Source organism: Peromyscus maniculatus, chromosome 3 (assembly GCF_049852395.1).
Source record: "Peromyscus maniculatus bairdii isolate BWxNUB_F1_BW_parent chromosome 3, HU_Pman_BW_mat_3.1, whole genome shotgun sequence".
In the NCBI taxonomy this organism is placed as follows: domain Eukaryota; kingdom Metazoa; phylum Chordata; class Mammalia; order Rodentia; family Cricetidae; genus Peromyscus; species Peromyscus maniculatus.
Genome location: NC_134854.1, coordinates 48,962,305 through 48,987,175, shown reverse-complemented (window position 1 = coordinate 48,987,175; position 24,871 = coordinate 48,962,305). Strand labels below are relative to the sequence as shown.

The 24,871-nt window shown below is 45.0% G+C and overlaps 2 protein-coding genes across 7 annotated transcripts; both read left to right on the top strand.

The window, feature by feature from the left end:
- Positions 1–2,712: 2,712 nt before the first annotated feature.
- Positions 2,713–5,234, top strand: Tmem139 (transmembrane protein 139). Of its 2 annotated transcripts, XM_076566424.1 has the most exons (4): positions 2,713–2,811; positions 3,134–3,242; positions 3,730–3,991; positions 4,422–5,234. In XM_076566424.1, exons 3-4 carry the CDS (start codon positions 3,747–3,749, stop codon positions 4,819–4,821), a joined length of 645 nt encoding a protein of 214 aa, XP_076422539.1. In that variant the 5' UTR covers positions 2,713–2,811; positions 3,134–3,242; positions 3,730–3,746; the 3' UTR covers positions 4,822–5,234. The 2 variants fall into 2 exon arrangements, with proteins under 2 accessions (XP_076422539.1, XP_042130581.1); XM_042274647.2 differs by lacking the exon at positions 2,713–2,811 and having other exon boundaries at positions 2,865–3,242.
- A 522-nt stretch (positions 5,235–5,756) lies between these two features.
- Positions 5,757–24,434, top strand: Casp2 (caspase 2). 5 transcript variants are annotated; one of them, XR_013049737.1, is made up of 12 exons: positions 5,784–5,935; positions 8,295–8,445; positions 8,715–8,882; positions 9,027–9,108; positions 9,699–9,793; positions 10,082–10,258; positions 14,404–14,532; positions 18,569–18,659; positions 18,744–18,804; positions 21,672–21,821; positions 21,970–22,079; positions 22,236–24,434. XR_013049737.1 is itself a non-coding variant. In XM_006997154.3 (11 exons), exons 1-11 carry the CDS (start codon positions 5,862–5,864, stop codon positions 22,365–22,367), a joined length of 1,359 nt encoding a protein of 452 aa, XP_006997216.1. In that variant the 5' UTR covers positions 5,757–5,861; the 3' UTR covers positions 22,368–24,434. The 5 variants fall into 5 exon arrangements, 3 of the variants coding, with proteins under 3 accessions (XP_006997216.1, XP_076422538.1, XP_076422537.1); XR_006070283.2 differs by lacking the exon at positions 18,744–18,804 and having other exon boundaries at positions 5,789–5,935; positions 22,236–22,515; positions 24,138–24,434; XM_006997154.3 differs by lacking the exon at positions 18,744–18,804 and having other exon boundaries at positions 5,757–5,935.
- Positions 24,435–24,871: the final 437 nt, after the last annotated feature.

The window sequence follows — 24,871 nt, the reverse complement described above, 5'->3', positions numbered from 1 at the left end:
TAAATGTTGTCAACTTGATTGGATTTCGAAACAAAAGAAAACTCTTCGGACATTAGTGGGTGTGTCTAAGGATGTTTCCAGAGAGCATTAGCTGAGGGGGAATACCTGCGCTGACTGCAGGCAGTCCCATCATCACATGAGCTGGAGTTCCAGACAGAATAAAAATGGGAGGAGGATAAGCAGAAAGGTAGATAAACACCAGCACTCTCCATTCTCTGCTTCCTGATCCACTCAGCTAGGAGCAAGCCCCCCCCCCCCCCCCCCGCTGCCACATCTTTCCCATTACAAAAGACTTCACACCCCTAAACCCTTAGTCAAAATAAACCTCTCCTCCCTTCAATGGCTCTAGCCTGTATCCCATCAGAACCACAGGAAAATAACTGATACAGCTACTAAGCTGACAAGAAAGAAAAGGGAAGTGCAGCCTTAGAGAACACTTTGGCCATTTGTATTCAGGGCAATAAAACTTTCGTTATCCATTTGTCTCTCAATAAAAACTTACATTAGATTTTATTCCCCTCTCAGAATTCATCACTCAATCCATAAAAACTAGGAGAAAGTACGTGTACGATGGTCATTGCACTGAGCGGTCTTTGAAGGGCACAAGTCCCCACTAACGTCTAATGCGAGAATGTCTGTCACTGCACAGGAACCCCATTAACAACCGCTCCTCTGCTCCTCTCCTGCTCTGGCCCTGGTACTCGCTAGCCTCATTGCTATCTCCTCTAGCACCATTTTAAATGATAAAGTGAATTTTTAAAAAAGCTGGTTGTTATTGAGTAAATCTTCAAGATGGTATGTTAACAGAATTATGGCATATCCATTCAATAAACTGTTTCATGGATTTTAGAGCTAACTTCATGGGGCTGAGGATATATCGTTCAGAGTGTTTGCTTAGTCTATGAAAGGCCCTGAGTTTGATCCCTAAACAGAAATTACTCTAGTAAAGACTTTATCATCAGGTGAAATACATGCCACCTAATTTCTAAAACATTTTACAGTTGCACAGTAATGAGTGTACACTAGCATGAACCAGAGTATGGTCTGTCTTGTGAACAGCCTAGAATTACCAAACTTTTAAAGGGTATCAAGATAACTACTAATCTTCATTTCCCCTTTCTCTTTTAAATATTTTGTAACTTTTTGAAAGTAATGCAATTGGTTTCAAATTTCTGGGTTAGGAAATTAAAGAACACAGACTGAGACAGTCCAGACTCTCTGACTTACATCTAGTGCTTACCACAGTTATCAGATCTCAACGTTACAGCCTTCTCTGGCAACCAAGAGCCCTAAGCTATAAAGGTCCCAGCTCTCCCCTCAGGAGCACAGCCAGGTCCTCCTGCTGTAGACACTCCTACCCACACCCTCTGGCCGTTTGCCTCTTACCCCATTCCTCTCCCTCCCCAACTCACACCTTGAGAAAACTTACAATGTATACCAAGGACTTCCTCAGCAACTTCCTCCTATTGGAGTATTAACTGAGGGTTTAATTCTGGATTCCAGTCATACTTTCTCCATATGAGCTGAACAGTAAGGGAACTGGTACAAAATACTCTGGTACAAGTGGCCCTCCTCCCTGTCCCCATTCCTGCTTTATATAGAGATACACCTCACACGGGCACTACAGCCTGCCATGCCCCCGCTTTCCTCCAAAGCAAGCTCGGACAGAGGTTCATTCGGAAGTCCCACCACAACCCACAGATACTACTCAGATATGTTCATTTTTCAAATCCAGTCTCTCTGTCTCTCTCCGTCGATCTCTCTGTCTGTCTCTCTCTGTCTTTCTCTCTGTCTCTCTCTGTCCCTCTCTCTCTCTCTGTCTCTCTGTGTCTGTCTCTGTCTTTCTCTCTCCCACCTCCCCCCATCAGTCTTGTCTATGGCCCCCACAACTGTTCCTGGAGACCCTGGATTATATTTGTATTCTAGTCTCTCTTGGGTTTGCCCAATGCTAACGTGGTGAAGGAACAGAGTCCACTCTTTCTATTCTGGCTCTGGGACACAGCAGGGCCCCAGCTACCTCCCTCCCTCCCTCATTCTCGCAGCCAGACCCACATCCAGAGCACTAGAGTGGGTACAGCCCCTGGTCAGGGCATAAACTCAACAGCACGAAGTTCCCCAGTGTCAAGAGTCCACTTACTTTTGGGGATTCAAAGAACATTGAAAGAAATCACTTCTCTTGAGAAACTCAAAGTAGAACAGGAAAGAAACAGAAAATACTATATAACCAGGCAAAAGCCGGAGCAGAGAAGAAGGGTGTGGTTACGCAGTGCAGACTCCAAAGCAGGTTTCAGCTAGGAGCTGGGTTTGTAAGAAGCCAGTTCATTGAGCTGGGAAGCAAGAGCACCCCTCCGACTCTCCCCGAGACAAAGAATCCACAGACACAGCAGCAGAGGCAGGATGCCCCACTCCGATTTCGACCATGGCTCGCTCTGTACCCAGTATTCTAAATACGCCACAGTCTCTGCTCCAGTCATTCAGGAAAGACAAGTACAAAACCAACCTGAAGGTACTTTGTGCTTAGGATTGTGATCAGCACCCAAGATGCCTTGAGTGAAAGGACGGAAAGACTAATTCCGATTCCAGTCCTAAGTACAAAGACCATTGAGAGGGGAGGGGGCAGGGCTTTGGTGGTGGGTGAAGGGAAAGGTAAGGTGGAGCAGTAACAGGTCAGTCTTGGGAGAACGGGGTGGAGAAAAACGAGGCCCGAAGGAAGGATTGGGGCAGAGGAGAGGGTGGGGCAAGTGGGCTCCTCCTTCTGCCCCTGATTTCCAGGTCTGAGACCGGTTTTCTGCCTCGGTCCGAAAGAGACAGGTGAGCCAGAGCTCCTGGGGCCTCCCGAAGGGGCGGGGCGCAGGCGGCAGGCGTCCCGCCGGTGTGGGCGGAGAGGGTCTGCGGGTTCTTCCTACCCCGAACTCAGGACACTGGCTGGGAGTTTGCCCGGTGGGAGCTGTCTTGAGATTGACTGTTAGCTTTTTTCTCAGAGAAAGGGTGTCCCCTTCCTACACACCTCCCAGCCTCTGTGCTGACAGGAAACTTGAGATCAGAGCTTAATGACTTGGGGGAAGAGGCTTGGGTCGGGACTACGTGGGGTGCAGAAAGTCATTAGGCCTTTCTAAGATTCTTTCTCCCTTAGTTGGTGTCCCTGGGGCCTTGTGTGTGGCCTTGTGTCTGGGTTCACATCCTCCTCCATCCAGAGCATGGGTTGACTCAGCTGTAGCAGACAGCAGAAGTCTGGCTGACAGGTAAGTGATGGGCCCTCTCCCTCTGTCCAGCAGGGCCATACTGGGGTGGGGTGGGGGGTGGGGCTCTAACTGGGAGGAGAAGAATGAAGGTCTGACCAGAACAGGAAAAGGGAAAGGCCTGACCCATCACCTGGATTCCAGAGATGCCTGTGCGCAGAGGCCACAGGCAAGGTAGCTGGCCCTGGATCCTGCATGGTGTACGTGGGAGCTGGAAGGGGGACTGCAGGGGGAGAAAGCAAGGAACGCAACAGGCAGTGCCATGGCGAACGGTGAACGTAGTCAAGTCACATGAGGCTGAGAGTCCGAAGTGGACTAGTTTCCCAGCTTTCCACACCTACAACCTAGAGAGAATGATGGAGGCCCTGAAGATCATTTCTTTCAGACTGAAAACCGGGAACCAACACAGAGGAGCATATTTTTACTTTGGGGTCTGGCACTGCTGGGGTGCCAATGGCTAGCTAACACCCAGCTGCGTGTCTTCCTGCAGGTGCCCTGGGAGGGACCATGGTGCCGAGGCAGTTGTGGGGAAAACTGAAGCAGCCGTTTCTCTTCCTGAGCAGCGCCTCGCTCCTCCTGGGGCTGGCTTTACTGGTCATCCAGCCTGATGTGGCCCCTGCTTCTTATTTCTTCCTCTGCTTGGCTGGCTTCTGCTTTCTGGCCTGCCTCCTGGCCTGCGTTGTGGAGCGGGGCCTCCAATCCAGGCAGCGCTCAAGGCAGACTGAGAATCCAGAGGCCTCGGTCAGTGCACGGTGAGTTCATGGGGAGAGCAGGATGACAGGAAAACGCCCTTAGGCCAGTGGTTCTCAACCTTCCTAAGGCTGCGACCCTTTAATACAAGTGCCTCATGTTGTGGTGACCCCCCAACCATAAAATTATTTCATTGCTACTTCATAACTGTAGTTTTGCTACTGTTATGAACCATAATGTAAATATCTGATATGCAGAATACCCGATTAGATTTCCAAGGGGCCATGACCCACGCGTTGAGAACCACTGCTCTAGGCCCTTATTCCCTCTATGCCTTTGGTTTCTTAAGCCTAGATTCTGCTTTCCTCTGTCACTGGTGTTATTAAGAGCAACAGTCAGCAGACAATAGACGGTCTTTTGCAAGAGTGGAAGAGAAAAAAAAAAAAGACTCCTTTCAGGCAGCCACTAATGACCCTATTTCTCCTCCCACAGGGACAATGCAGCTTTTGAGGTGCCAACCTATGAGCAGGCGGTGGTGGTGATGGACTCACAATCACAGCCCCACCTCCAAGAGCTGGAGCAACCACCCCCTTACAACAGTGTTGTAATATCCCCAGGAGCTGAGGGGGGGCAGCCTAGCCAGCTCGAGAGGCCCAGCCCAGGAAGGCTGAAAAGGCGAGTGGGCTCCGAGGGGACAATGACTCGCAGAGGAAACCCTGGAAGACCTCTTCGACTTAGGGGTCCACGCGTTGTGTCCACTGCTCCTGATCTGCAAAGCTTGCGGGTGGCCCCCAAATTGGAGCCCGCTACTCCACCACCTGCCTACGAAGTCTGTTTTGTTCACCCGGACGATGACAATGTTTTCTATGAAGATAAAAGGATACTTCCCTAAGCGATGCTCTCAGAACCTGTCGTTTCTGCACTCATTTGCCCAGCATGTCCTAATATCTACTACATCAGAAACTGGTTTGGCCCGGACATCACAAATGGGACCTTCAAACCAGCGGGGAGTCAGGCTACGGCAAGTCCTTCCCAGTTGAGACACAGGTGGCACACCTGGATTCTTCTGGAAACATTCTGGAGCCTACCTGATGACCAGCATTTCCAGAGTAAGGTGAAAGAGGAGAGAGAGGTGATAAAGAGAACCTGGAGCGGCACCTCGGAGTGACAGTTGTGCTTCATCAAGCCTCGTTTAGATTCCTGGTGGGGTATATTACCTACTAGGGAGAGTCTAAGAGTGAGGGGAGCTGGGATGGTTTGCACAAGAACGGGAAGCTAGTAAAACCATCAAGAGTCAAATCCCAATTCCAGTGCCTATTGTTTTCAATACCAACTGGGCAATCCACGCGACTTGATAATCTCGTCTTGGGACAACTGGTAGAGAGAGAGAGAGAGAGAGATCTAAATACAGACAGAACGGGAGGCCACATAGGGTAGGATAAGTGCGGCCAAGAGCACCCCCAGCTTCGGAGAAGCGCGCCTTCTAGTGCTTCCCATTTTCCGTGCACCCCGACCCTGGAAGTTCTAGGCGAACAATGAGGAGAAGCCCAGCCCCCTTTGGTCTCCTGGAAGTTATTGCATGAAGGGGAGGGGACGGGAGGTACCGGGGGGGGGGGGGGGCTGCGGTTTCCGCGGGAATCCATAGCCAATCAGACCCCCCGGTGGGAGAAGCCCCGCTCTTTTCCCCGCCCTTTCCCGTTCCTCCCTGAGCCTCCTCTCTGCCCATTGGGTTGCGCGGGCCCCCCCGCAAGCCGTGTACGCTTGCGCGGGCCCCGGCGGGGGTGGGGCCTGCCGGCGCCGGGGCGGGGCGGGGCGGTGCGCAGGCGCGGCGAGGGTGGGCGGCTGGGTGGAGGGAGGCGGGGGCTGGCGGGGCCCGGGGTTTGTTTGTGTTGTGGGTGGTACGTGTGCAGCCCGCGGGGGGGAAAGCTGGAAATGGACGCGCCGAGCGGGAGGTCGCAGTCCACGCTGCACCGGAAAGGGCTGATGGCGGCGGACCGGAGGAGCAGGTGAGGAGGGCAGGGCGCGGGAGGCGGCGGGGCGAGTGGCGCGGCCTCTCGGCCTGGTCCCGCGTGGGCAGAGGCTGCGGCAGCCTCCCTTTGTCCGGCGCAGGGGAGTCTGTACCAGAGTGGCTCTTGTCAGTCCCGCCAGATCTCGCCTGCGGCGGCTCTGGGAAAGATGCTCTGTCCTTTACCCTCCGGTTCTCGCCTGGGGGTGTAAACTCGAGTCTCCTCGAAAGCCGAGGAGACCTTCTGCAGACTTCGCTGCTCGGCCTGGGGGCGCTTGTGGTTTGGATTGACTGTAACGTGACCTGCACTGCTTTCCATATAATAGATGTTGGGCAGAGAACTCCACACGGGCGTAGGAGATTGGAATCCTTTGAGAGGGCTCGATGGTTCCCTTGTCTTCGCCTCCTCCCCAGTCGGTTTCGATGCAAACATGGCTCGGGAGGATAGAATGCAATGTTTCCTGTTCAAATCTGTAACATTAACTTAGAAACGGGAGCCTTCAGAGGACACAGAATCAAAACATTAGAATCTTCTCGACGTCGTTTCTCTTCATTTCCCCTTTCCACGGGGGTTCCTAAAATTGCAGGTGATTTTTTGGAACTTTTGGAAAGTTCATATTTAAGCCTCTTCTCGTAGTTTGAAATAAAGGAAGTAGCAGGTGTGCGGAATGGGTGGTGCTTCAGATAAAAACCGGTGACTGCTTGGCTCAAAATTCAGGTCTGGGACATAAGAGGGTTCAGAACTGGAGTCAGTAAGTTGTGCGTGTGGATGAAATTGTCCAGGGAAGAGACTTTTTTTTTGCAGGGGAGTCCTAGTGCCTTGTCAGCATTTAAAGGCTACGGGGCTGTAATCCTGGCACCCTGGTGGCTGAGACAAGAGGGTCAGAACCTCCAGACTTGCTTGGTCTACACACAGCTCCAGGCCTAGTCCTATCCAAGGGAAGGGGGTGATGGGGAACAGGTCAAATGCCCTCTAAAGGAAACCAGAGTGTGTTGAGCTGTGTGGCCCTGGAGAGAATGTAGTGTGGAAGCTAAGAGAAGACAACCTTTGAAGAAATGGATGTTCCTGATGAACTAAGAACTCTGCTGTACCATTGATTATGTGCCTAAGGATATGCCCAGCCAGCAGCTGCAGTGTTAATTTTATTTTCACCAGATTTTATATTTAGCCCCATCACTGTGTTTTTTGACTTGTAAGATGATTCTTAACTGAATTTTTAAATTCATGTAGATGCTGTTATAGCAGGTTCCAGCGAATTTTGAAATAACGGATACATTCTAAATACTTGATCTGCTAACACAATTTCACAGAACCCTGTTTTCCCATCTAACTGTTGACCTCTAACTCAAGGAGTCTTTAAGCTAGGGGCATTTGACCAATGCTTGGTATTTCACTGATGGAAAAATGCTTATTTGCTCCCCTGTATTTTACCCCCTTTGAAAACAGGATGCATCTAAAAATGTTTGTTGTACAAAGTGAACCTGTTACAATATCACCTCTGCTGCCATCAGACCTTAAGCACTGTCTCGTACTAAACAATCTGGAGGTCCGGATTTATATATATTGGGCACATAAAGGACACATATTGGAAATGGGATTTTTTTTAATTCATGAGCAGAAGCAGGTCTCTTTCCAAACTTGAGAGCAAAACTAGGGACTCTGTCAGATACAGCTATTGCTGGTAACCTAAATCACCAAAATAATCTAACCATGGCTTGCCCTATCCTTGGGATTACAAGTTATGTCGTGATCATCATTGGTATCTATCTACTGTGGCTTTGTCAATTTCTGCTTACCCATACCTTGTATTATCTTGATCATTTTTTAGTATTTATCATGGAATTGTAAAATATTTTTGATATAATTTATGTAAGCAGTCTAGAGAATGTGTGTGTGTGTGTGTGTGTGTGTGTGTGTGTGTGTGTGTGTGTGTGTTAGAAACATGGCTGTTGGCTTTACATTTTCTATTTTACTTCTGCCCTAAGATCATTTTTGACTTAGGTTAGTTTCCTAAGGAAAAAAGTATGCTGTGTTTTCTGAAGTTTAGAGCTTGCCTATCCGAGGAGTGTTTCCTCTCGTGGATATATACCTGTGCTTCTTTATATTAATTTGACCAACATAGCTGTTTCCTCTCCTAGTCAGGTCATTATTTCAGATAGTCTGATGTAAACTTTCTCTAGAGAATTAAACCTAATTTCCTTAGGGTCACTATGTTACTCCTTAGTACATTTTGGTTTAAAGAGATTTAACAAAATATGCCTCATCTTCTCCTGAGTCCATTTTGTTCCTACCCCCCTCTGTTCTCCTCCTCTGTGCCCAGGCTTACCTGACGATCCCGCTGTCTGCCTTCTTTCTGTAGGATCCTGGCAGTCTGCGGTATGCATCCTGACCATCAGGAAACTCTGAAAAAGAACCGCGTGGTGCTGGCCAAACAGCTGCTGCTGAGTGAACTGCTGGAACACCTCCTAGAAAAGGACATCATCACTTTGGAAATGAGGGAGCTCATCCAGGTATCGAGGTGAAAAAGGCGCCAAGAAGATAAACTGGTCCTAGGGGTGGGGCGGAGAAAACCTTTGAGGAGGATGTGCTCCCTGGCTAAGGAAGTGGAATGCCCTTCTCAGCCTTGAGAATGTGACAGAAAACGTCACCTGTGCACACTCACTCTGCAAAAAGGAATTCCTAAGACGAATGAGAACACTGCTTAGAAAACTCATGTGGAAAAATAGCACTTATAACGAGATAAGTAAATGTAATGTGATGTTTTATTTTTGTGCCTTAGGCCAAAGGGGGCAGTTTCAGCCAGAATGTGGAGCTCCTCAACCTGCTGCCCAAGAGGGGTCCCCAGGCTTTTGATGCTTTCTGTGAGGCCCTGCGAGAGACCAGGCAAAGTCACTTGGAAGACTTACTGCTCACAACCCTCTCCGATATTCAGCACGTACTTCCGCCGGTATGAAGCCCTAGAAATGTATCATCCTGGTACGGGTTAGGTTGACCAGAAAGGAGTGGAGCAGGGGGCCCAGGGAGAGAGGAACTGGATTTTATTTCATTTGGACAGAACCATCTCTCTGAGGTGAATCTTGATTTCTTACAGTTGAGCTGTGACTATGACACAAGTCTCCCTTTCTCGGTGTGTGAGACCTGCCCCCCTCACAAGCAGCTCCGCCTATCCACAGGTGAGAATGAATGGGACAAAAGGACTCTTCCCACACTGACTTACCTGCTTTCTGAATGGTGTCTGATTTTCCCTTAAAGGTGAGGTATATTTCATGATAGGAACAGTTCTTTATGAACTTTTGACGTGCTAACAGGGCAGGTTAGAGGGATATAAGTTGAACCCATTTCCCTCCATCACACGTAGTATTCTTCAGAACAGTTGGCTTTTTGTGCAACTTATTCAGATGGGAACTATGATTTCCTGTGTGTGATTTGACTTGTCTTTTCTTTAAAGCCAAACAAGAAAAGGCCACTACACTCAGGGCTCCCTATATATACTGAGGTGATTATAACCAGGCTTGTCTCAGAAGCCCATTCCATCATTCAGCGAGTTGAGTATCTTCTGTATGAAGCCACATGTGGGGGCCTAGTGATGAGCAGAAGCCAACAGGGTCTGTGCCAGCATGAGGCTTATGTGTTGGAGGAAAAAGAACAGTGTTCGTTCAAGCTTCAGTTTAAAGGGCAGCCTACAGCTAAAATGATGAATTAGGGGAGTTGTAAAGAGCAGTGCTGAAATGTCTACTAGCTTTTGGCATTCTCCCTACCACAGGTACTACGGAACACTCCTTAGATAATGGTGATGGTCCTCCCTGCCTTCAGGTGAAGCCATGCACTCCTGAGTTTTATCAGGCACATTACCAACTGGTGAGTTTGCATAATTTCTAGGAGGGGTGGGGAGTCAGAGGCTTTTCCTGGTCTGCTGAACCTAGTTCGCATGTTTTCTTACTGCCTTGTCAGGAAGTCATTGCTGATTGGCACCTTTTTTCTTTGTACCTGGTATGGTGAAAAATAGCGGAAGTTGGATTTGCAGAGTTGTCTGCTTTTGGGATGAGGGTTGTTGTTGGGGTTGTGTTTTGAAATGCTTGATCTCACGGGGTAGCCGCATTGCCTGTCATCAAGAAGCTCATGGTCTAATTGCCCTCCTCCTTCTAGGCCTACAGGTTGCAGTCTCAGCCTCGTGGCCTGGCACTGGTGTTGAGTAACGTACACTTCACTGGAGAGAAAGACCTGGAATTTCGCTCTGGAGGGGATGTGGACCACAATACTCTAGTCACCCTCTTCAAGCTTTTGGGCTATAATGTCCATGTTCTACATGATCAGACTGCACAGGTATCTGAGGCTGGGAAGGCTGACATGTAGATAGGGGCGGGCTGCACTTTGGAGCTAGGTGCTTCTTCTGTTCCTCTCGTGCCTGCTGGATGTTTCTCACTCGGTCGTGCTGCTTCCTGCAATCTAGTAAAAAGAAGTAGGGCCAGCCGGTATCTGAACATTGCCGTCTCAGGGTAGCTGTGCTCTCATGGAGTTCCATAGTCCAGGGTTGGGTTCCCACATTTGTGTGTTCAGAAACTTGACTCCCAGTCACTCAGGAAGTGATGAGACCGAGATCCTTCCAGACAAACTCTGAAAGGATATTTATAAATCAGGCTACACAGGCATTTACTTCACAGTTGATACCATTACTTAAGATCTCAGTTACTGTTTAAATCATTACTTTTGGCAGATTCGGTTCTTGCAAGTAGAAAAATATATGCAAATACTATTTAGTGATCGTCTGATGAAGTCAGTGTTGGATTGTTGTAGGGTAGGCTGATTCTGGACAGATCTCATATGACATGAGCATTTCCTTATAAGTGGGCTGGTCCTCACTCACTTTGTTCTGAGCTACACTGGTCACTTCGCTACTTTTGAGGATTTCTATTTTGAAATTAATAAGAATCTATTTGTAGATTACTCTAAACTATTTTTGTTCTATAATAATAAGTTCCTAAACTTGGTCTTTGGGCTTATCAGAGGTATAGTTTAAAATTCTAAGCCATGGTGAGGAAGTTGAATCAGCAGTTCAAGTTTAAGACCAGCCTTCTTTACATAGTAAGTTGAAGGGTGGCAGCCAGGCTACGTGAGACCCTGTCTTTAAAAGAAAAGAAAAAAACAATTCCCTTTGGCCCCTTGAGGTAGTAGAGGATCCTGGTTTTTGTATTGAGAGTTTGTTGTGGTCATCTTGGCTGTCCCCCTCCTTGAGAAGAATTATGTATTTGCTATGCCTTGGGTGTGGCCAGTTTCACTGCTGGGTACTTCAGTGCTGTTCTTGACATGGTACTCCTGCCAGCATGGCCGTAATTGCCCATTTAGTAGATCCATTCTTGCTTCAAAGCCATAGCTGGGAGTTGAGGTGGCGCTGTGGTTAGAGCAAATGCTTAGCATATGCAAAGCCCTGAATTCAATCCCCTGTACCAGGAAGGACAAAAGCCATGGCTGGAACAGCTGTTTTCCGCCGTCAAAGGGACTGAAGTAGGTCGCTGGTCCACCTCAGTTAATTTTGAGGGAAGTGGAAGGTCACCTAACCAGATTTGTGCTGTTACTTGTTTTCTAAGGGTATGGTCTGTCCATTCCTTATAATTTTCTAGGAAACCATTTTGCCATGGTTTTCTAAATAGTAGGTTTGACAATGGTTCTTAGATGCCTGATAAGGGATTCAGTACTGTGTCACTAATATAGTTGAATGCTGCTGTCTTTTGAGACATTCAGGAGACTATGAGTCCGTGAGCTGTACTTTTTAAAGGCCATTTCCATTCAGGCCGTATCTAAGGCAGATTCAAGGGATTCTGAGTTCTCATTCCCAAGTGTTTCTGTCACTTGAGTTGCAATGAAGCTAAATTTTGAGCACCCTGTCATTTGAGGGCTGTTAGCACACACACAGATGTACTGTGGTTCTCAATTCAAGGATAGTTTGGATAATTGGAGTGAGCTCTCAACATCTGTATGTTCCCATGTATCACTAACAGAGCTAGAGCTTCTGTTCTTACAAGAGGTGAAAGTAAAAACCACCTGAGTAGATGAGGTCAGAAGAGTGGATAGAGCAGGTGGAAGTTACTGACGCTCCTAAGGGAGATAGGTTAGGCAGGAGAGCAGTGTGCAAATGATATGAACATGTCATAAGCCAAGTGGTTGCTGCGAATATCATACTTTGCTGCATTGGAATGTGCAGATTGCCCTCTTCCAGTAGGTCCTCTCTGAAGACTGCCTTTTTATCATATGATTATTTACCAAGCAGAGAAACAGGACCAAGAAATCTAAGACCCTCTTTTTTATCATTATCAGTCCTTTTTGCCTAGTGATAATTCCCTTCAGATATAAAATAGTATAATTAATTATAGAGAACCTTTCTGCTGTTGGTGCTGAAGAGAACCCTAACTAGTGCTTTTACCAGTCAGTTATGTATTCAGTGTCTGTCGTCAAATGTGTAGCGTGTCTACCTCAGGAGGTTACTTGACTCTTGAATCACAGTTTAACACATTAGCATGTGAAGGTGTGTTCTAAAGTGGTAAGTTTTACTCTCACCATATGCTATTGTTGTTTTAATTTGCATTTGGGTTACAGATGGCTAGGAGAATGTAAGGATGTGTGTTATCCCTGGAAAATGGCAGCTATCTATATAGCTTTGCATTTATTTGTAGATGATATACTCCGCATATGATCTCCAGCCCCCAGCCAAAATATCCCCAAGAGCTACAACCCCTGCTATTTATAGAAGTACTATACTCTTATAAAAAATAAGTCTACATATTGTTTTTTAAGGTATGTCACTTGTAAAAAATCCACCCAAATAACTAATCTATATTTGTTGAATGATTTATTTTACACTCGGTTACAAAGTATATATATACTTAGCTTTATTATCTTCCTTCCTGTTTACTGATATCATAATCAGCAAGTTTAGAATGGCCAAATATATATAATGTATGTATATTATATATATAGTTTTTATTACATTCTTCAAGCAAAATTAACTTTTAGACTCCATAGAGCACTTGTAGTTACTCATTCTTGTGAAATTATACATTTTATAAACAAATACTATGCTGTGGCTTGCTTCTACTTACCCAGAAAAATCTCTGCTTTCTCACCAAAACCAATTTCACCATCTCCAGTTATTACAATGTATTCAAGCAGAAGTATCCAAACAGGCCAGGTATGATAATGAGTGTTTGTGATCCTTGCACTAGCTTAGGAGACTGAGGCAGGAGGATTGAGAGTTCAAACCCAGTATGGGCTGCATAGTAAGTTCTGGGTTAGCCTGAGCTACATAGAAAGGCCATGTCTTTAAAAAAACAAAAGTGAAATAAAACAAAAAATCCTAAGTATTTCCAAGCAGATAGTTAGCAACTCTTTTGTTTGTTTGTTTTTGTTGTGTTTTGTTTTTGGTTTTGGAGACGGAATTTTTATGTGTAACAACCCTGGCTGTCCTAGAACTAACTCACTCTGTAGACCAGACTGGCACAGAGATCCTCTTGCCTCTGCCTCCGGTATCCACAGTACCAGGATTAATGGTGTGTACCACCATGTCTGGTTTTGATTAACAGCTCTTAAACTTTGAAATACCAGAATTAGTGGGAGAGTTTATGAAAGCAGTTTGCTGAAGCTCAGACTTTCATGTTTTGTACAAGTTCTGGGTGCTGCTGCAGCCGCTGCTTTGGGAACTCACACCTTTACAAACTCCAAAGCATGCACAGGTGAGCTGCTTGCTGAGAGTGGAGGGGTGGTAAGTAGGAGGCTGTGTGCTGTGACTGCTCTGCTTAGGAGCAGATTCATCCTCATAGTATTTGCCTCAGATCTTGATAAGATGAACTGACATAATTTTTTTAACGTTTATGTGTTTATGTTGACATGTGTTGAGGCGTGCGCATGTGTGTGTGTGTTTAGAGGTCCTAGGGTTGATTTCAGGGTTCTTTGGTCACTTCACCTTACTTGTTGAAGCAAGGTCTCTCAGTTGAACTCAGAGCTTTCCAGTGTGACTGACTAATGGCTAGCCAGATTCCTCTAGGAATTCCCCATGTCTGCCTTCAAGGTGTTAGAATTACAGGCAAGCCCTATGCCCACCCAGGATCACTCATGTTCTGGGATACAAGCTCTAAGCCTCGGACTTTAATGGCAAATCCCCTACCTGTGGAGCTATCCACACACACACTATGTAGCTTCTTTAGTAATTCACTTTAATGCAGCAGTTCTTATCTATTTCAGTGACCTTGTGACTCCGTATTCAGAGTTTGATAACTGAAGTCATGTGCATTTTTCTTGTGAGTGCATAGTTTTCTTTAGCCTTTCAGAGAGTTGGTACCTTATCAGTGATCATAGGAATATACAGAAAAACACTTTTATGTTCTGTAGGTAGGGTTTCTTTCAAACAAGCCAGAGGTTAGTGTCTACATTGATGCTGACTGTGGTGAACAACACTAGCAGGTGTCTCTGTGTTCTAGGAAATGCAAGAGAAACTTCAGAATTTTGCACAGTTGTCTGCACACCGGGTCACAGACTCCTGCATAGTGGCACTCCTCTCACATGGCGTGGAAGGTGGCATCTACGGCGTGGATGGCAAACTGCTTCAGGTGTGTATAATTTTGTGGAAGCTGAGCATTGAAAATAGGCCATTCTGCCTCCTGCCTGTCCATCCATATTAGCTGCTGCTCCCTTGCTGTGACCAAATACCTGACAAGAAGCTTCTTAAGGGAGGGTTTATTTGGGCTCATGGTTTGAAGGGGTACTGTCCACCATGGCAGTGGGGACATAAGGCACTTTGTTATACCATGTCAGCTGAATATTGAATACCCCCAGACATAGAAGTGTTTTTCAGAGTTGATTCATTTTTTATTTTATAGTCACCAATGCTAAGAATACTGCTTCACATGAATACATAGCATAAAATGGCAGATATATGTTTTGTGCTATTTCAGAAATTATTGGAAAAGCTGTCCCAATCCCAAGCCAAAATTCATTTAATAAATTTTTTATGAAACTCAATCTAGCACTTCAAACAGCAATTTTTAAAACCAAACATTCAAACAGTACAGTTCAAAGATTACCAGTCTTATATGTCTGTGCTGAAGAGGAACGGCAGAAAAATATTAAAAAATTTCTTTTTTTTTTTTTTTTTTTTTCTTTTTTGTTTTTTGAGACAGGGTTTTCTGTGAAACAGTCCTGGCTTTCCTGGAACTCACTCTGTAGACCAGGCTGACCACAAACTCACAGAAATCCACCTGCCTCTGCCTTCTCAGTGCTGGGATTAAAGGTGTGTGCCACCACCATGCGGTTGAAAGTCCATTTTCTATAATTAGACCTTTATGCTTCTCTAAAGAGAAAACTTTGTATATCCAGTAAAGACACTATAGGAATCTGAGCTAGGTGTTTAAGGCAGCTTCAGCTTTGCTGGCACATGCAGTGCATAGTGTCTATGTTACACGTTCAGAACTAAGGCTGAAATTATGTCACGCAATAGAACACCAACAAAGCACTAACAGAAACACCTCAGGTTCGTTATGCATTTGAGTTTAAATGAATTGTTGGTTGTTGTTCATGCAGAAACCTTTTGATAAATCTTGACAACCCCCACATTTAGACCTCCTATGAAGTTGTGAACTGTAGTTTAAGTAACTGGTCTAGGGGCTAGAAAGATAGCTCAGCAGTTAGGGGTACTTACTGCTCTTTTAGGGGACCCACACCCCATTCCCAGTACCCACATCAGTCAGCTTAACAGCCTGTCATTACAGTTGCAGACTATCCAATAGCTTCTGTCTTCTGTGGGCATCTGCAAGGCCATGGTGTATATGAACTAATGCAGGCACACATACACATAAGTAAAAATAATCAATTTTTAAAAGAAAAAAAGAAACTGTTCTTGATGATTTTAAGTCCTGTCCTAAGATGTTGGCTATTTTTTACTCTTTTAGGGGGCCAGCCACCCAGCTCTCAAATAAATCCCACTTGGAGGCTTATTCTTAATTACAAATGCCCCGCCTTAACTTGGCTTCTTTCTTGCCAGATTTCTTTAACTTTAAACTATCCTGTCTACCTTTTTCCTCTGGGCATTTCCCATTCTCTTACTTCTGTAAATCTTACTCTTACTCCATGACTTACTGGGTGACTGGCCCCTGGTGTCTTCCTTCTTCTCTGGCTCCTCCTGTTCAATTCCCTTTTCCCAGATTTATCCCTCTATATATTCTCTCTCCTGCTTTACTATTAGCCATTCGGCTCTTTATTAGACTGTCAGGTGTTTTAGACAGGCACAGTATCACAGCTTCACAGAGTTAAACAAATGCAACATAAACAAAAGTAATACACCTTAAAATAATATTCTACAACAATAAGACACCCAAACACACAACTTTTTAACTATAACCTGTTTCCGGTTCTTTTAAGACTTAATGGGCATCTCATGGCAAAAAAAAAAAAAAGTATCTGCAAGAATCTCCTAGGTTTTACCTGTTTAAACACTGTTCAACAGGATGAGCTTAAAGTATTGTGGGACTGGGGGTAAAATTACAAACAAGCAATTATACTCAATATACAGTGACAGAATAACCATTTCTGTTCCAACAAGAAAAGGAATGGGGTCATAATAAGGAAAGTGGATGAAAACAAGACTGAAACCCTCCTGAGTGAATACCACACCACGAAGCTCCATGTTCAGCATCTGTGGTTCCTTACTGCATCATTTGCTCCAACTAACGTGATAAACTTGTCCTTCCAGCTCTAGTGTATGGCTTATATGGGCTCTTTGGGGCCTGCATCACTGGGTGCCAACAGCTTTCCTTAGCAAAGGTCCCATGTTTCTGGTTCCCCTATTATGTGGGCTCTCCATTACAACTTAAACTTCACTTTAACTTAGATCCACTCAGGAGTTCCATACAGGTATCCAGCCCTGCTGAGGCTACACATTGCCTATCCATGGTGGCTTTTCTGGTACCTTGGTGCAAGTATCTGTGATTACACCTCACTCTGCTGCTAGCTTGAGGTGCAGGCTGGCCCTCCTGAGCCATAGCTTCAGCAGCCTCTGCTCTTCTAGCTGAACCTTGGAAAGTACTTCCATGGGTATCCTATATCCAGCAGGGAATGCCTAAGGATTATTTTTTCAGGTACTCTCCTTTGTGTGAATTTGTACCCTCAACCTTTGAACTCTCTTGGTTGGGATCTTACCCCAATGCACCTTTCCTCTTGTCCAATGCAGAGTTCAAATTTTGCTTCAGTGGCTCTAATAGAACTCTCTCCCATGATGTCTAGCACTGGGTTCTATCCTCCTTGAGACCAATGACATGGGAGTCTGAGAAATTCTGGTGATAAAATAAAGAACTCCCACCCTGTCCTTAACGTGAACCAAACTCAAGAGCCTTTCTTCATAAAACTGCATTTTTATATCTTTATGCTGTATACTTCACTCACTATAAATGTGGGTAAGTTTAATGAGTGATAACCGTGTCACACAGCCTGAATGTTAAGCTAAAATAGATTTTGCTAAACCAATTAGTCCATTATTTTAAATTCAACCTCAAGTTTTCAAGATATGGACAGACTACATCTATATTCCTCACCAGAGCAGAGCACAGTGTGATCTCATCAGAGTCCTTGTTTTGTGGTCTCCTGAGCCTAGCCTGTGTTTGTATTTGTCTTTGCACTGTGGTCTCTTGAATTCCCACTTAAATGGCCCATGAAGCCCTGCTTACACCATTTTAGGGCTTTCTAGCCTGCAGCTTCAGACTCTTTGATGTTCCTCCAACAAATTAGCTCCAAAGGCCTGTGAACCATGTGGGAAGGTTTATTACTGTATTGACCCCAGTCTCTGGCACCAGTTTTCATTATTAGTTTTCTTGAGCTGAGACCAAATGCTTAAGACGAAACAACTTAAGGGAGGAACGGTTTGTTTGGGCTCCCTGTTTGAGGGTATAATCTATAGGAGACCAGCTCCCACTTTTTTATGACAAGTAACTCTTGAGGAGAGAGGAATAAGAGCATTAGGTAGAAATGAGGCAGAGGGATAAAGGGGAGAGAAACAGAAACACAGGATAACCTCGGGAGGGCCTGGATCAAAACCCACCAGCCCCTACTGTCTCTTCTAAAGGGCTATTTATAGGAATACCAAGGGGTGGAGCAAAAAGACCTTCCCCTAGCACAGCCAAGTATAGACCCTTCCAATCACCTAGTAACCATGTACATGGTCAGGCCATCCCCTAATGCAGCCCTGCTGGGTAAAGCAAGCTCAGATCTCACTAGGAAACCTTTGTGGGCCACTACAATAATCCACCATGGCAAGGAAGCCAACTCTCCCCGGGAGACAGCAGCACAAGGCTGCATACCTGCATTTGGGTAGATCATGCAGCAGAGAAGAAGAGATGCCGGCATATTTGGCTTTGTTTGCCCCAGACCCTTCTTTCGATCTGGGTTCCTGGTCTTTCCTCCTCATTAGTTCTTTCTGGAAATTCAGTGCCATCATGGGCACACTAAGGTGTGTCTCCTAAGGGGTTGTAAATCTAGTCCAGTTGACAAGATCAGCCGTCACCCCACCTTTCAGATGATGGCTGCGTTTGTATATATTGGACTTAAGAGGTCTCACTGGCTACCTAACTTCCCTTCTCCTTCATTTGTTTCTGGTAGCTCCAAGAGGTTTTTCGACTTTTTGACAATGCTAACTGTCCAAGCCTACAGAACAAGCCGAAAATGTTCTTCATCCAAGCATGCCGTGGAGGTGAGTGCCCTGGCAAACCAGCATCTGGGTGGTGGCTCCTGGGCAGCCTCCACCAGCTCTCACTCTGCTGTTTGCTCCTCTCAGGTGCTATTGGATCCCTTGGGCACCTCCTTCTGTTCACTGCTGCCACCGCCTCTCTTGCTCTGTAAGTGTCTCCCAATGCATGGGGTGTGCTAGGACTTGGGCAGCCCACGGCTCTCAGTCTGCCAGCTCTGAACACCTCCATATCTTGTTCTCAGGAATCTCCTGCCAGTATCTGCCTTTCTCCTAAGAACCCGGCCTCTTCTCTGCTTATTAACTGCAATGTACTTGGTTTTGTTTCTCATTCCAGTTCAGGATTTCTGCTTGTCTCTTCCAAATCTTCCTCTCTTATCCTTTTCCATTTTCTGTCTGTGCCGTGTTCACGATGCCATGCACTTGCCCCCTTTCTTTACCATTCTCAGAGCATGCAGGAGAACAGTACAGCACCCATATCTGCCTCGGACTCTCCTGAGCTGCTTCTATCCTCCTCTTTCTTGCATGCAGTCTCTCCTACCCCTTTAAGAGCCAGGCCTGTGGAACATGGCTCAGAAGACACACAGGCCTCCTTCTCATCTAGAAGAAAGCAGTAGTAATTAAGAGTCTAAATTCGGAATCAGATTGTGACTCTGCTTAATAACCATGTGAAGTTACAGAAGTTCCTTCACATCTCTCCACTTCCATTTCCTTCTTAAACTGTGGGGAGTTATTATATACAATTTCTTTAAGCTGTTGTGATGATAAGTGAATTTGTACCTACATGCTTACTTGGCTTGTACCTGGCTCATGGTAAATCTGGAGAGAAAGCTAGCCATGGCTGTTAGAACGTGATTACCATCCTCAAATGCCTTATAGTTTGGGTTAAAGTTCACCATATCCAAACATGCAGATGCCTTATGTTTCCCTCGGGGTATATTTTAAGGTCCTGCAGTGTGACTAGGGCTATAAGTGATATCACAGAAGCAGAAGAAAATATCTAAGTGTGTCTTAAGTAGTATATGGATTTCTCAGGAAATCAAGTACATGTGAAGGACAGCTTGCGGCTAGTTCTCATGCAAGGGTAAAGTTTGTGAAATAGCACATTTGGGCTTACTCCCATGCACTCATAGCAGATCATTTTATCTGAGGTTGGTTTGAAGAGATATTTATGGATAGGGAAAGGCTTAACCTGGACCATGGATACATGCTTTTACACAGGTGTGGAGAAAGTCCCAGAAAAAGGGATGGTGCGGCATGACAAGCCCAAGATTATAAGATTCATCCTCTAGTTATATACAGTGTGCTACCATGCCCCACATTATGTAACATAGCCAGAGTACTCAGATCTAAAAAGCTCAGCATCTCTGTAAGCAATGTAGTGAGCTGTGGCCAATCACAGGCAGTTGCTCAAACTAATTGCAAACCTTTAGTCACAGCTGAGATTTTGAGCTTCAACAGATACTGCTTTGGGGAGTTTAACTGTGAAATAGTGTGGTGCATTTTTCAGGAAAGTTACCATGAAGGAACTGCACTAAGAAAAGAGCGTGTAAAGGCAAGCCTTTTCATCTGTAGAAAAGCCGGAGTACTGCTTCACACACAGTAGCACTTAAAAGTTATGAGATGTATGTCTAAAAATTGAAATACTATAGAAATCAATTGTGAAGAAAAGATGATAATGTTTACTGAATAATGGGCCTGAAACTCGAAGGCAAGATGCAAGCTCTCCATCCCTTAAAGGATATGCGTAGCCTGGCCAGATCGCTTAAGAGGCAGTAACAAAAAGAAAATGTTAGTGGTCATTTTCTTCCCACCTCAGAATTATATGTAGTGCTAGGGCTGGATGAAGAAATTGCTTCTTTTCTGGAGTCATTTGAATCTTTTGTTATGCCTGTCCAGTCCATATCTAAAGTCCAGTCCATTAAAGTGTGACCCGAAGCCAATGCTTCTTTGAAGATTTGAACTTGCCAATCTTCCTGTGATACAGTGACTCCCAAACTAGAGTGTGAGCTTGATGAGAGCATGGTGTTTTGCTTTGGCTTTTTGTTTTGTTCCCCTTTGTTTTTAACTCAGTTTGTCCCTAGATCTTAGATCATGGTAGAAGACAGTGCCTGGTACATGTACGATGCTTAATTGAAAAAAAAACAAAAACCAAAAAACTTTTTTTGAGTTAGTGAACTTTTCCCAAAAGTTCTTGGAATATCAGTTCGTTATGCTCTTGAGAGTCTTACACAGGACGTCCTGTGTAAGGCCACGCTCTTAGGTATGGTGTGCTGACGTGTGCACCTTCACGCTATTCTCATTCTACAGCTGTGATTACTGCCTAGCCCTAAAATAAACAGCAGCCTGTTGTTAGTTGTTCATTTTGTAGGAGAAAATACTCCGTTTTGTTCTAATTTTAAGTTCTCCCTTTTTGAACTTCTCTAATCTTGGCCACCTGCTATAATTTGTCCTACAAACTTCATAAACAAGTAGTCTATTATAAAAAAGTTTTAGAAGTGTGAAAACCTCTGATCACACTTAGTCTCAGAGGTTTTTTTTTTTTTTTTAAAAAAAAAAAACTGGGAACATAGTTTGAGGTTGTAATTTTAATGTAGAATATGAATAGGAAGCAGATTTGTTTTTTCTTATAAGACTGCATATCACTATTGTCTAATGCAGCAAAAAAAGTTGTTATTTCTATACATTACTAACTGAACAAGTTAATGTGATGATTTCTGATTCCATTTGCAAGGAGTACTTAATTTGGCACTCTTATCCTTAGGCAGAATGAGATATGTTCAGAACTATATAGGTGCATGTGCCTGGCCTTTAGAAATTACGCCTTGAGCAGTGGATGCGTGTCTAGAAAGTAATGACTTTTTAATTTTTATTTTTTAGTTCATTAGCCATAGGTTGGAGCATTCGCTGAAAATGGTTCTGCAGTCGAGATTAGAGGGAACTTGGGTGTACCCGTGACAGATCTGTAAAAGATGGGAGAAAATAACAGCTTTGTCTCTTCTGTTGGTCTTTTTATAGAGGAGACGGATCGAGGGGTCGACCAGCAAGACGGAAAGAACCACCCACAATCCCCTGGATGTGAGGAGAGTGATGCTGGCAAAGAGGAATCAATGAAGATGAGACTACCTACTCGCTCGGACATGATATGTGGCTATGCTTGCCTGAAAGGTATTTTGAGACACAATATGAGTGTAGAAGATTATACTGTCCTAGACTTGGGTTTGTTTTGTTTCCATACCTGACTCGGGAGGGTAGAAGAGGCCATAGAAGTCTGTCTTTATGAGGATTGCCCATGACCTTCACACCCTGGTTGTAGGCACTGCTGCCATGCGGAACACCAAACGGGGTTCCTGGTACATTGAAGCCCTCACTCGGGTTTTCTCGGAAAGAGCTTGTGACATGCACGTGGCTGACATGCTGGTTAAGGTAAGTCAGTGCCATCTGGTGCTACAAACCTTTACGTCTCCAGTGTTCTCCTTCCTTCCTGCCTTGCACACTTTATTAGTCTACACTTCTGGTTGGTCTGTATCGTGGGAGCACAAAGTGATCTCAGACTTCGGACCATTGGTTCTGCCTTCCCAGGTGAATGCCCTTATCAAGGAGCGTGAAGGCTACGCCCCTGGCACAGAATTCCACCGATGCAAAGAGATGTCTGAGTACTGTAGTACTCTGTGTCGGCAGCTCTACCTGTTCCCAGGCCACCCACCCACGTGATGCCACCTGCTGTTCATGCTGTTGGAGGCCACTGGACCACTGGGGGCACAATGGAGCCTTCTCTTCAGGATGGTTTTTGTTCTGTCTACCCCCTCAGGGATAAGAGACTCTACCAGACTTGTTTCCTGTCGGCCATCTCCATCTTTGGGTATGAGACTTAAGGACAGCTCTTCCAGTGTGGTGCTCTCTCCCTGTAGAGCTAGCTCTGAATGGATTTGTTGCCAGAAGCATTTTGGCTACAGCCAAAGAGTCTGGAAAATGACATTATGAACACAGTATTGTTGTGGGGAGAGAGCATGTGGATTTCTCATTGTTTGATATTTCTGTTCCCAAGGCTCTTAGGGATACTTTGGTCATTGCTTTTTTTTTTTTTTTTTACATCATTTAAGGTATCTCAGAGATCATCTCCTATCTTTTTTTCATATCTACAACCTCATTTGTCCCACAGTGAAGATTTGGAAGATGTCCCAATTTAATGTGGGTATGTTCATCTATCTTGATGAGGCAGAGAGACTTAGACCCTGCTACTGTGAGCAGAAGATCCTGTGCATACTTTTGAGTGTAGGCCTGAGGTGAAGGACCATCTCCTCAGCTTTACCCTGGGCTCCTTTGTGCTCTGTGCACCCACCCTTTGGCCAGAGCCTCGGGTCTGCATGCTGTGACACTGGAAGTTGTAGACAGTTCCCTGGTCATGCTTTCTTTGAATTGTCACTGAAATGAACCTTGTAGGCATTTCAGTATAAGCACGTGGTGATAGGTAGACGTGCTATGTCTCACACTGTCACCTGTCACCAGGATGTCTCCTTCCTTACTGTGATTTCTGATGTGCAGTTAAACAACTTCATAGCCGGCCTCCAGGAAATTTCTTGCTTTGCACTGATTCCCCTCTTCATTTTCCTCCCATTCACTGTTTCTGCCAAGTCTGTGAAGTCCTCCTTTGCAGGATCTTCTGGCCACTGAAGGTGTGCTGTATCTTGTTCCTGCCATCTGCTTGAGCATGCAGTTCCTTCAGTGTTATGAGGCATTACCCCCTTGTCCCTGTCTGTGTGTTAGTGAGGATAGCAGCATACGTGATAGTCCACTAACCTAGAAGCACTTGTCTCTGCTTCTATGAAACTTTGTTATTCTTTAAAACCTTTTGCATTTCCATTTTTGTTTCTCTCCCAGTTTATTCTCCACATAACAGTAGTTTCGGTTTTTAAAATATCTGATGATGTCACTGCCCTGCTTAGAACACTAGCTTCTTGTTACACCTCATCTAAAATTCAAATCCTTACCCCACTTTACGAGATCTGGCTCTCACCTTCCCTTTGGATCTCAGTAAATGGTGTTTTCTCACTGTGCTCCAGCTCCTCTCAGTTCCTCCTTCACTGCCGCAGGTGTTTTGAGCGCTTCTTTAGGATAGTGTCTGATTCTGGAGTCTAGTGGAGGCCTCTGGTCCGTGCTGTCCACGAGCAGTCTTCTGTACCTCTTCTGACTGCATCCTGGTAGCCCTTCATTGTGCTTACTGTGGTTTGTAAAGGCACATTTGCATGTTTTGCTTGTTGATACCTTCGCTACTAAGCTGAAAGCTCCCAGAGAGCAGAAACTATGTTTCTTACTTACCATATACTCAGTACCTGGAACTTAACTAGGTCTTCAGTGAATGTTTCTTGAATAAAGGAAGGAGGCAAGCAGCTAACTCTAGTTAAATCCTGCCTTTAACAATTTCTAAATTGCTATTATAGTATGCAGTTTAATTAGTATTTGTACTCTTCTGGTTTTTTTCAGGTGTTTTATTTTTATCAACTGATTTATTGTTTGTTTTTAAACCGTTTGAAGACATATCACGTGTGAGACAACTTCCTTCACATCTCCATGGTGCCCAGCATATTTGAGGCCTATGGTAGTTGAGGTGCTCAATTAATATTTGTTGTATGAACCAGGTGGTTTGAAGACTTGCTGCCATATTCTGCCTTTGGGTCAGTATAGGATGCATATATTTGTGTAGTAGAATCTTCACACTTCCCACTGCCAAGATTTTGTATTGCCAGCAGGTGCCAAATAAATGTTGATACTTATTACTGATGTATGCCTGGTGTCTATTTTTGTAGCTGCTCAGTCTTCTAAAGCTTGTGTATTTCATTTCCTTACCCCTTACACTGCATCATTTCTCCCCCTCACAAGGCATGCCTAGATCTGAAAACCCCTGGAGTTTGCTATCACTATCTTTCAGTATGGCCAGATGTGGGCCTGTCTTCATTGGCCTAACCCTGGGAGTTCTCATGTTCAAATGAGTTAGAGGAACAAGTAGTTAGTACTGGTTACAGCTTATTAGATTATGTGGTGGAGGCTGAAAAAGCAGGTAGAGCTGAAAAGAGGAGGTAGAAGTGGGGAGGATACTGGAATTCCATTTCTCATTTGGCCCAAATTAGATCGAAGGTTTTTCAAAATAGACAAAAAGGTAGCAGATTCTAGGTGGGCCATAAGAAGATGTAAGCAATGGACTCTAAGATGGAGAGACA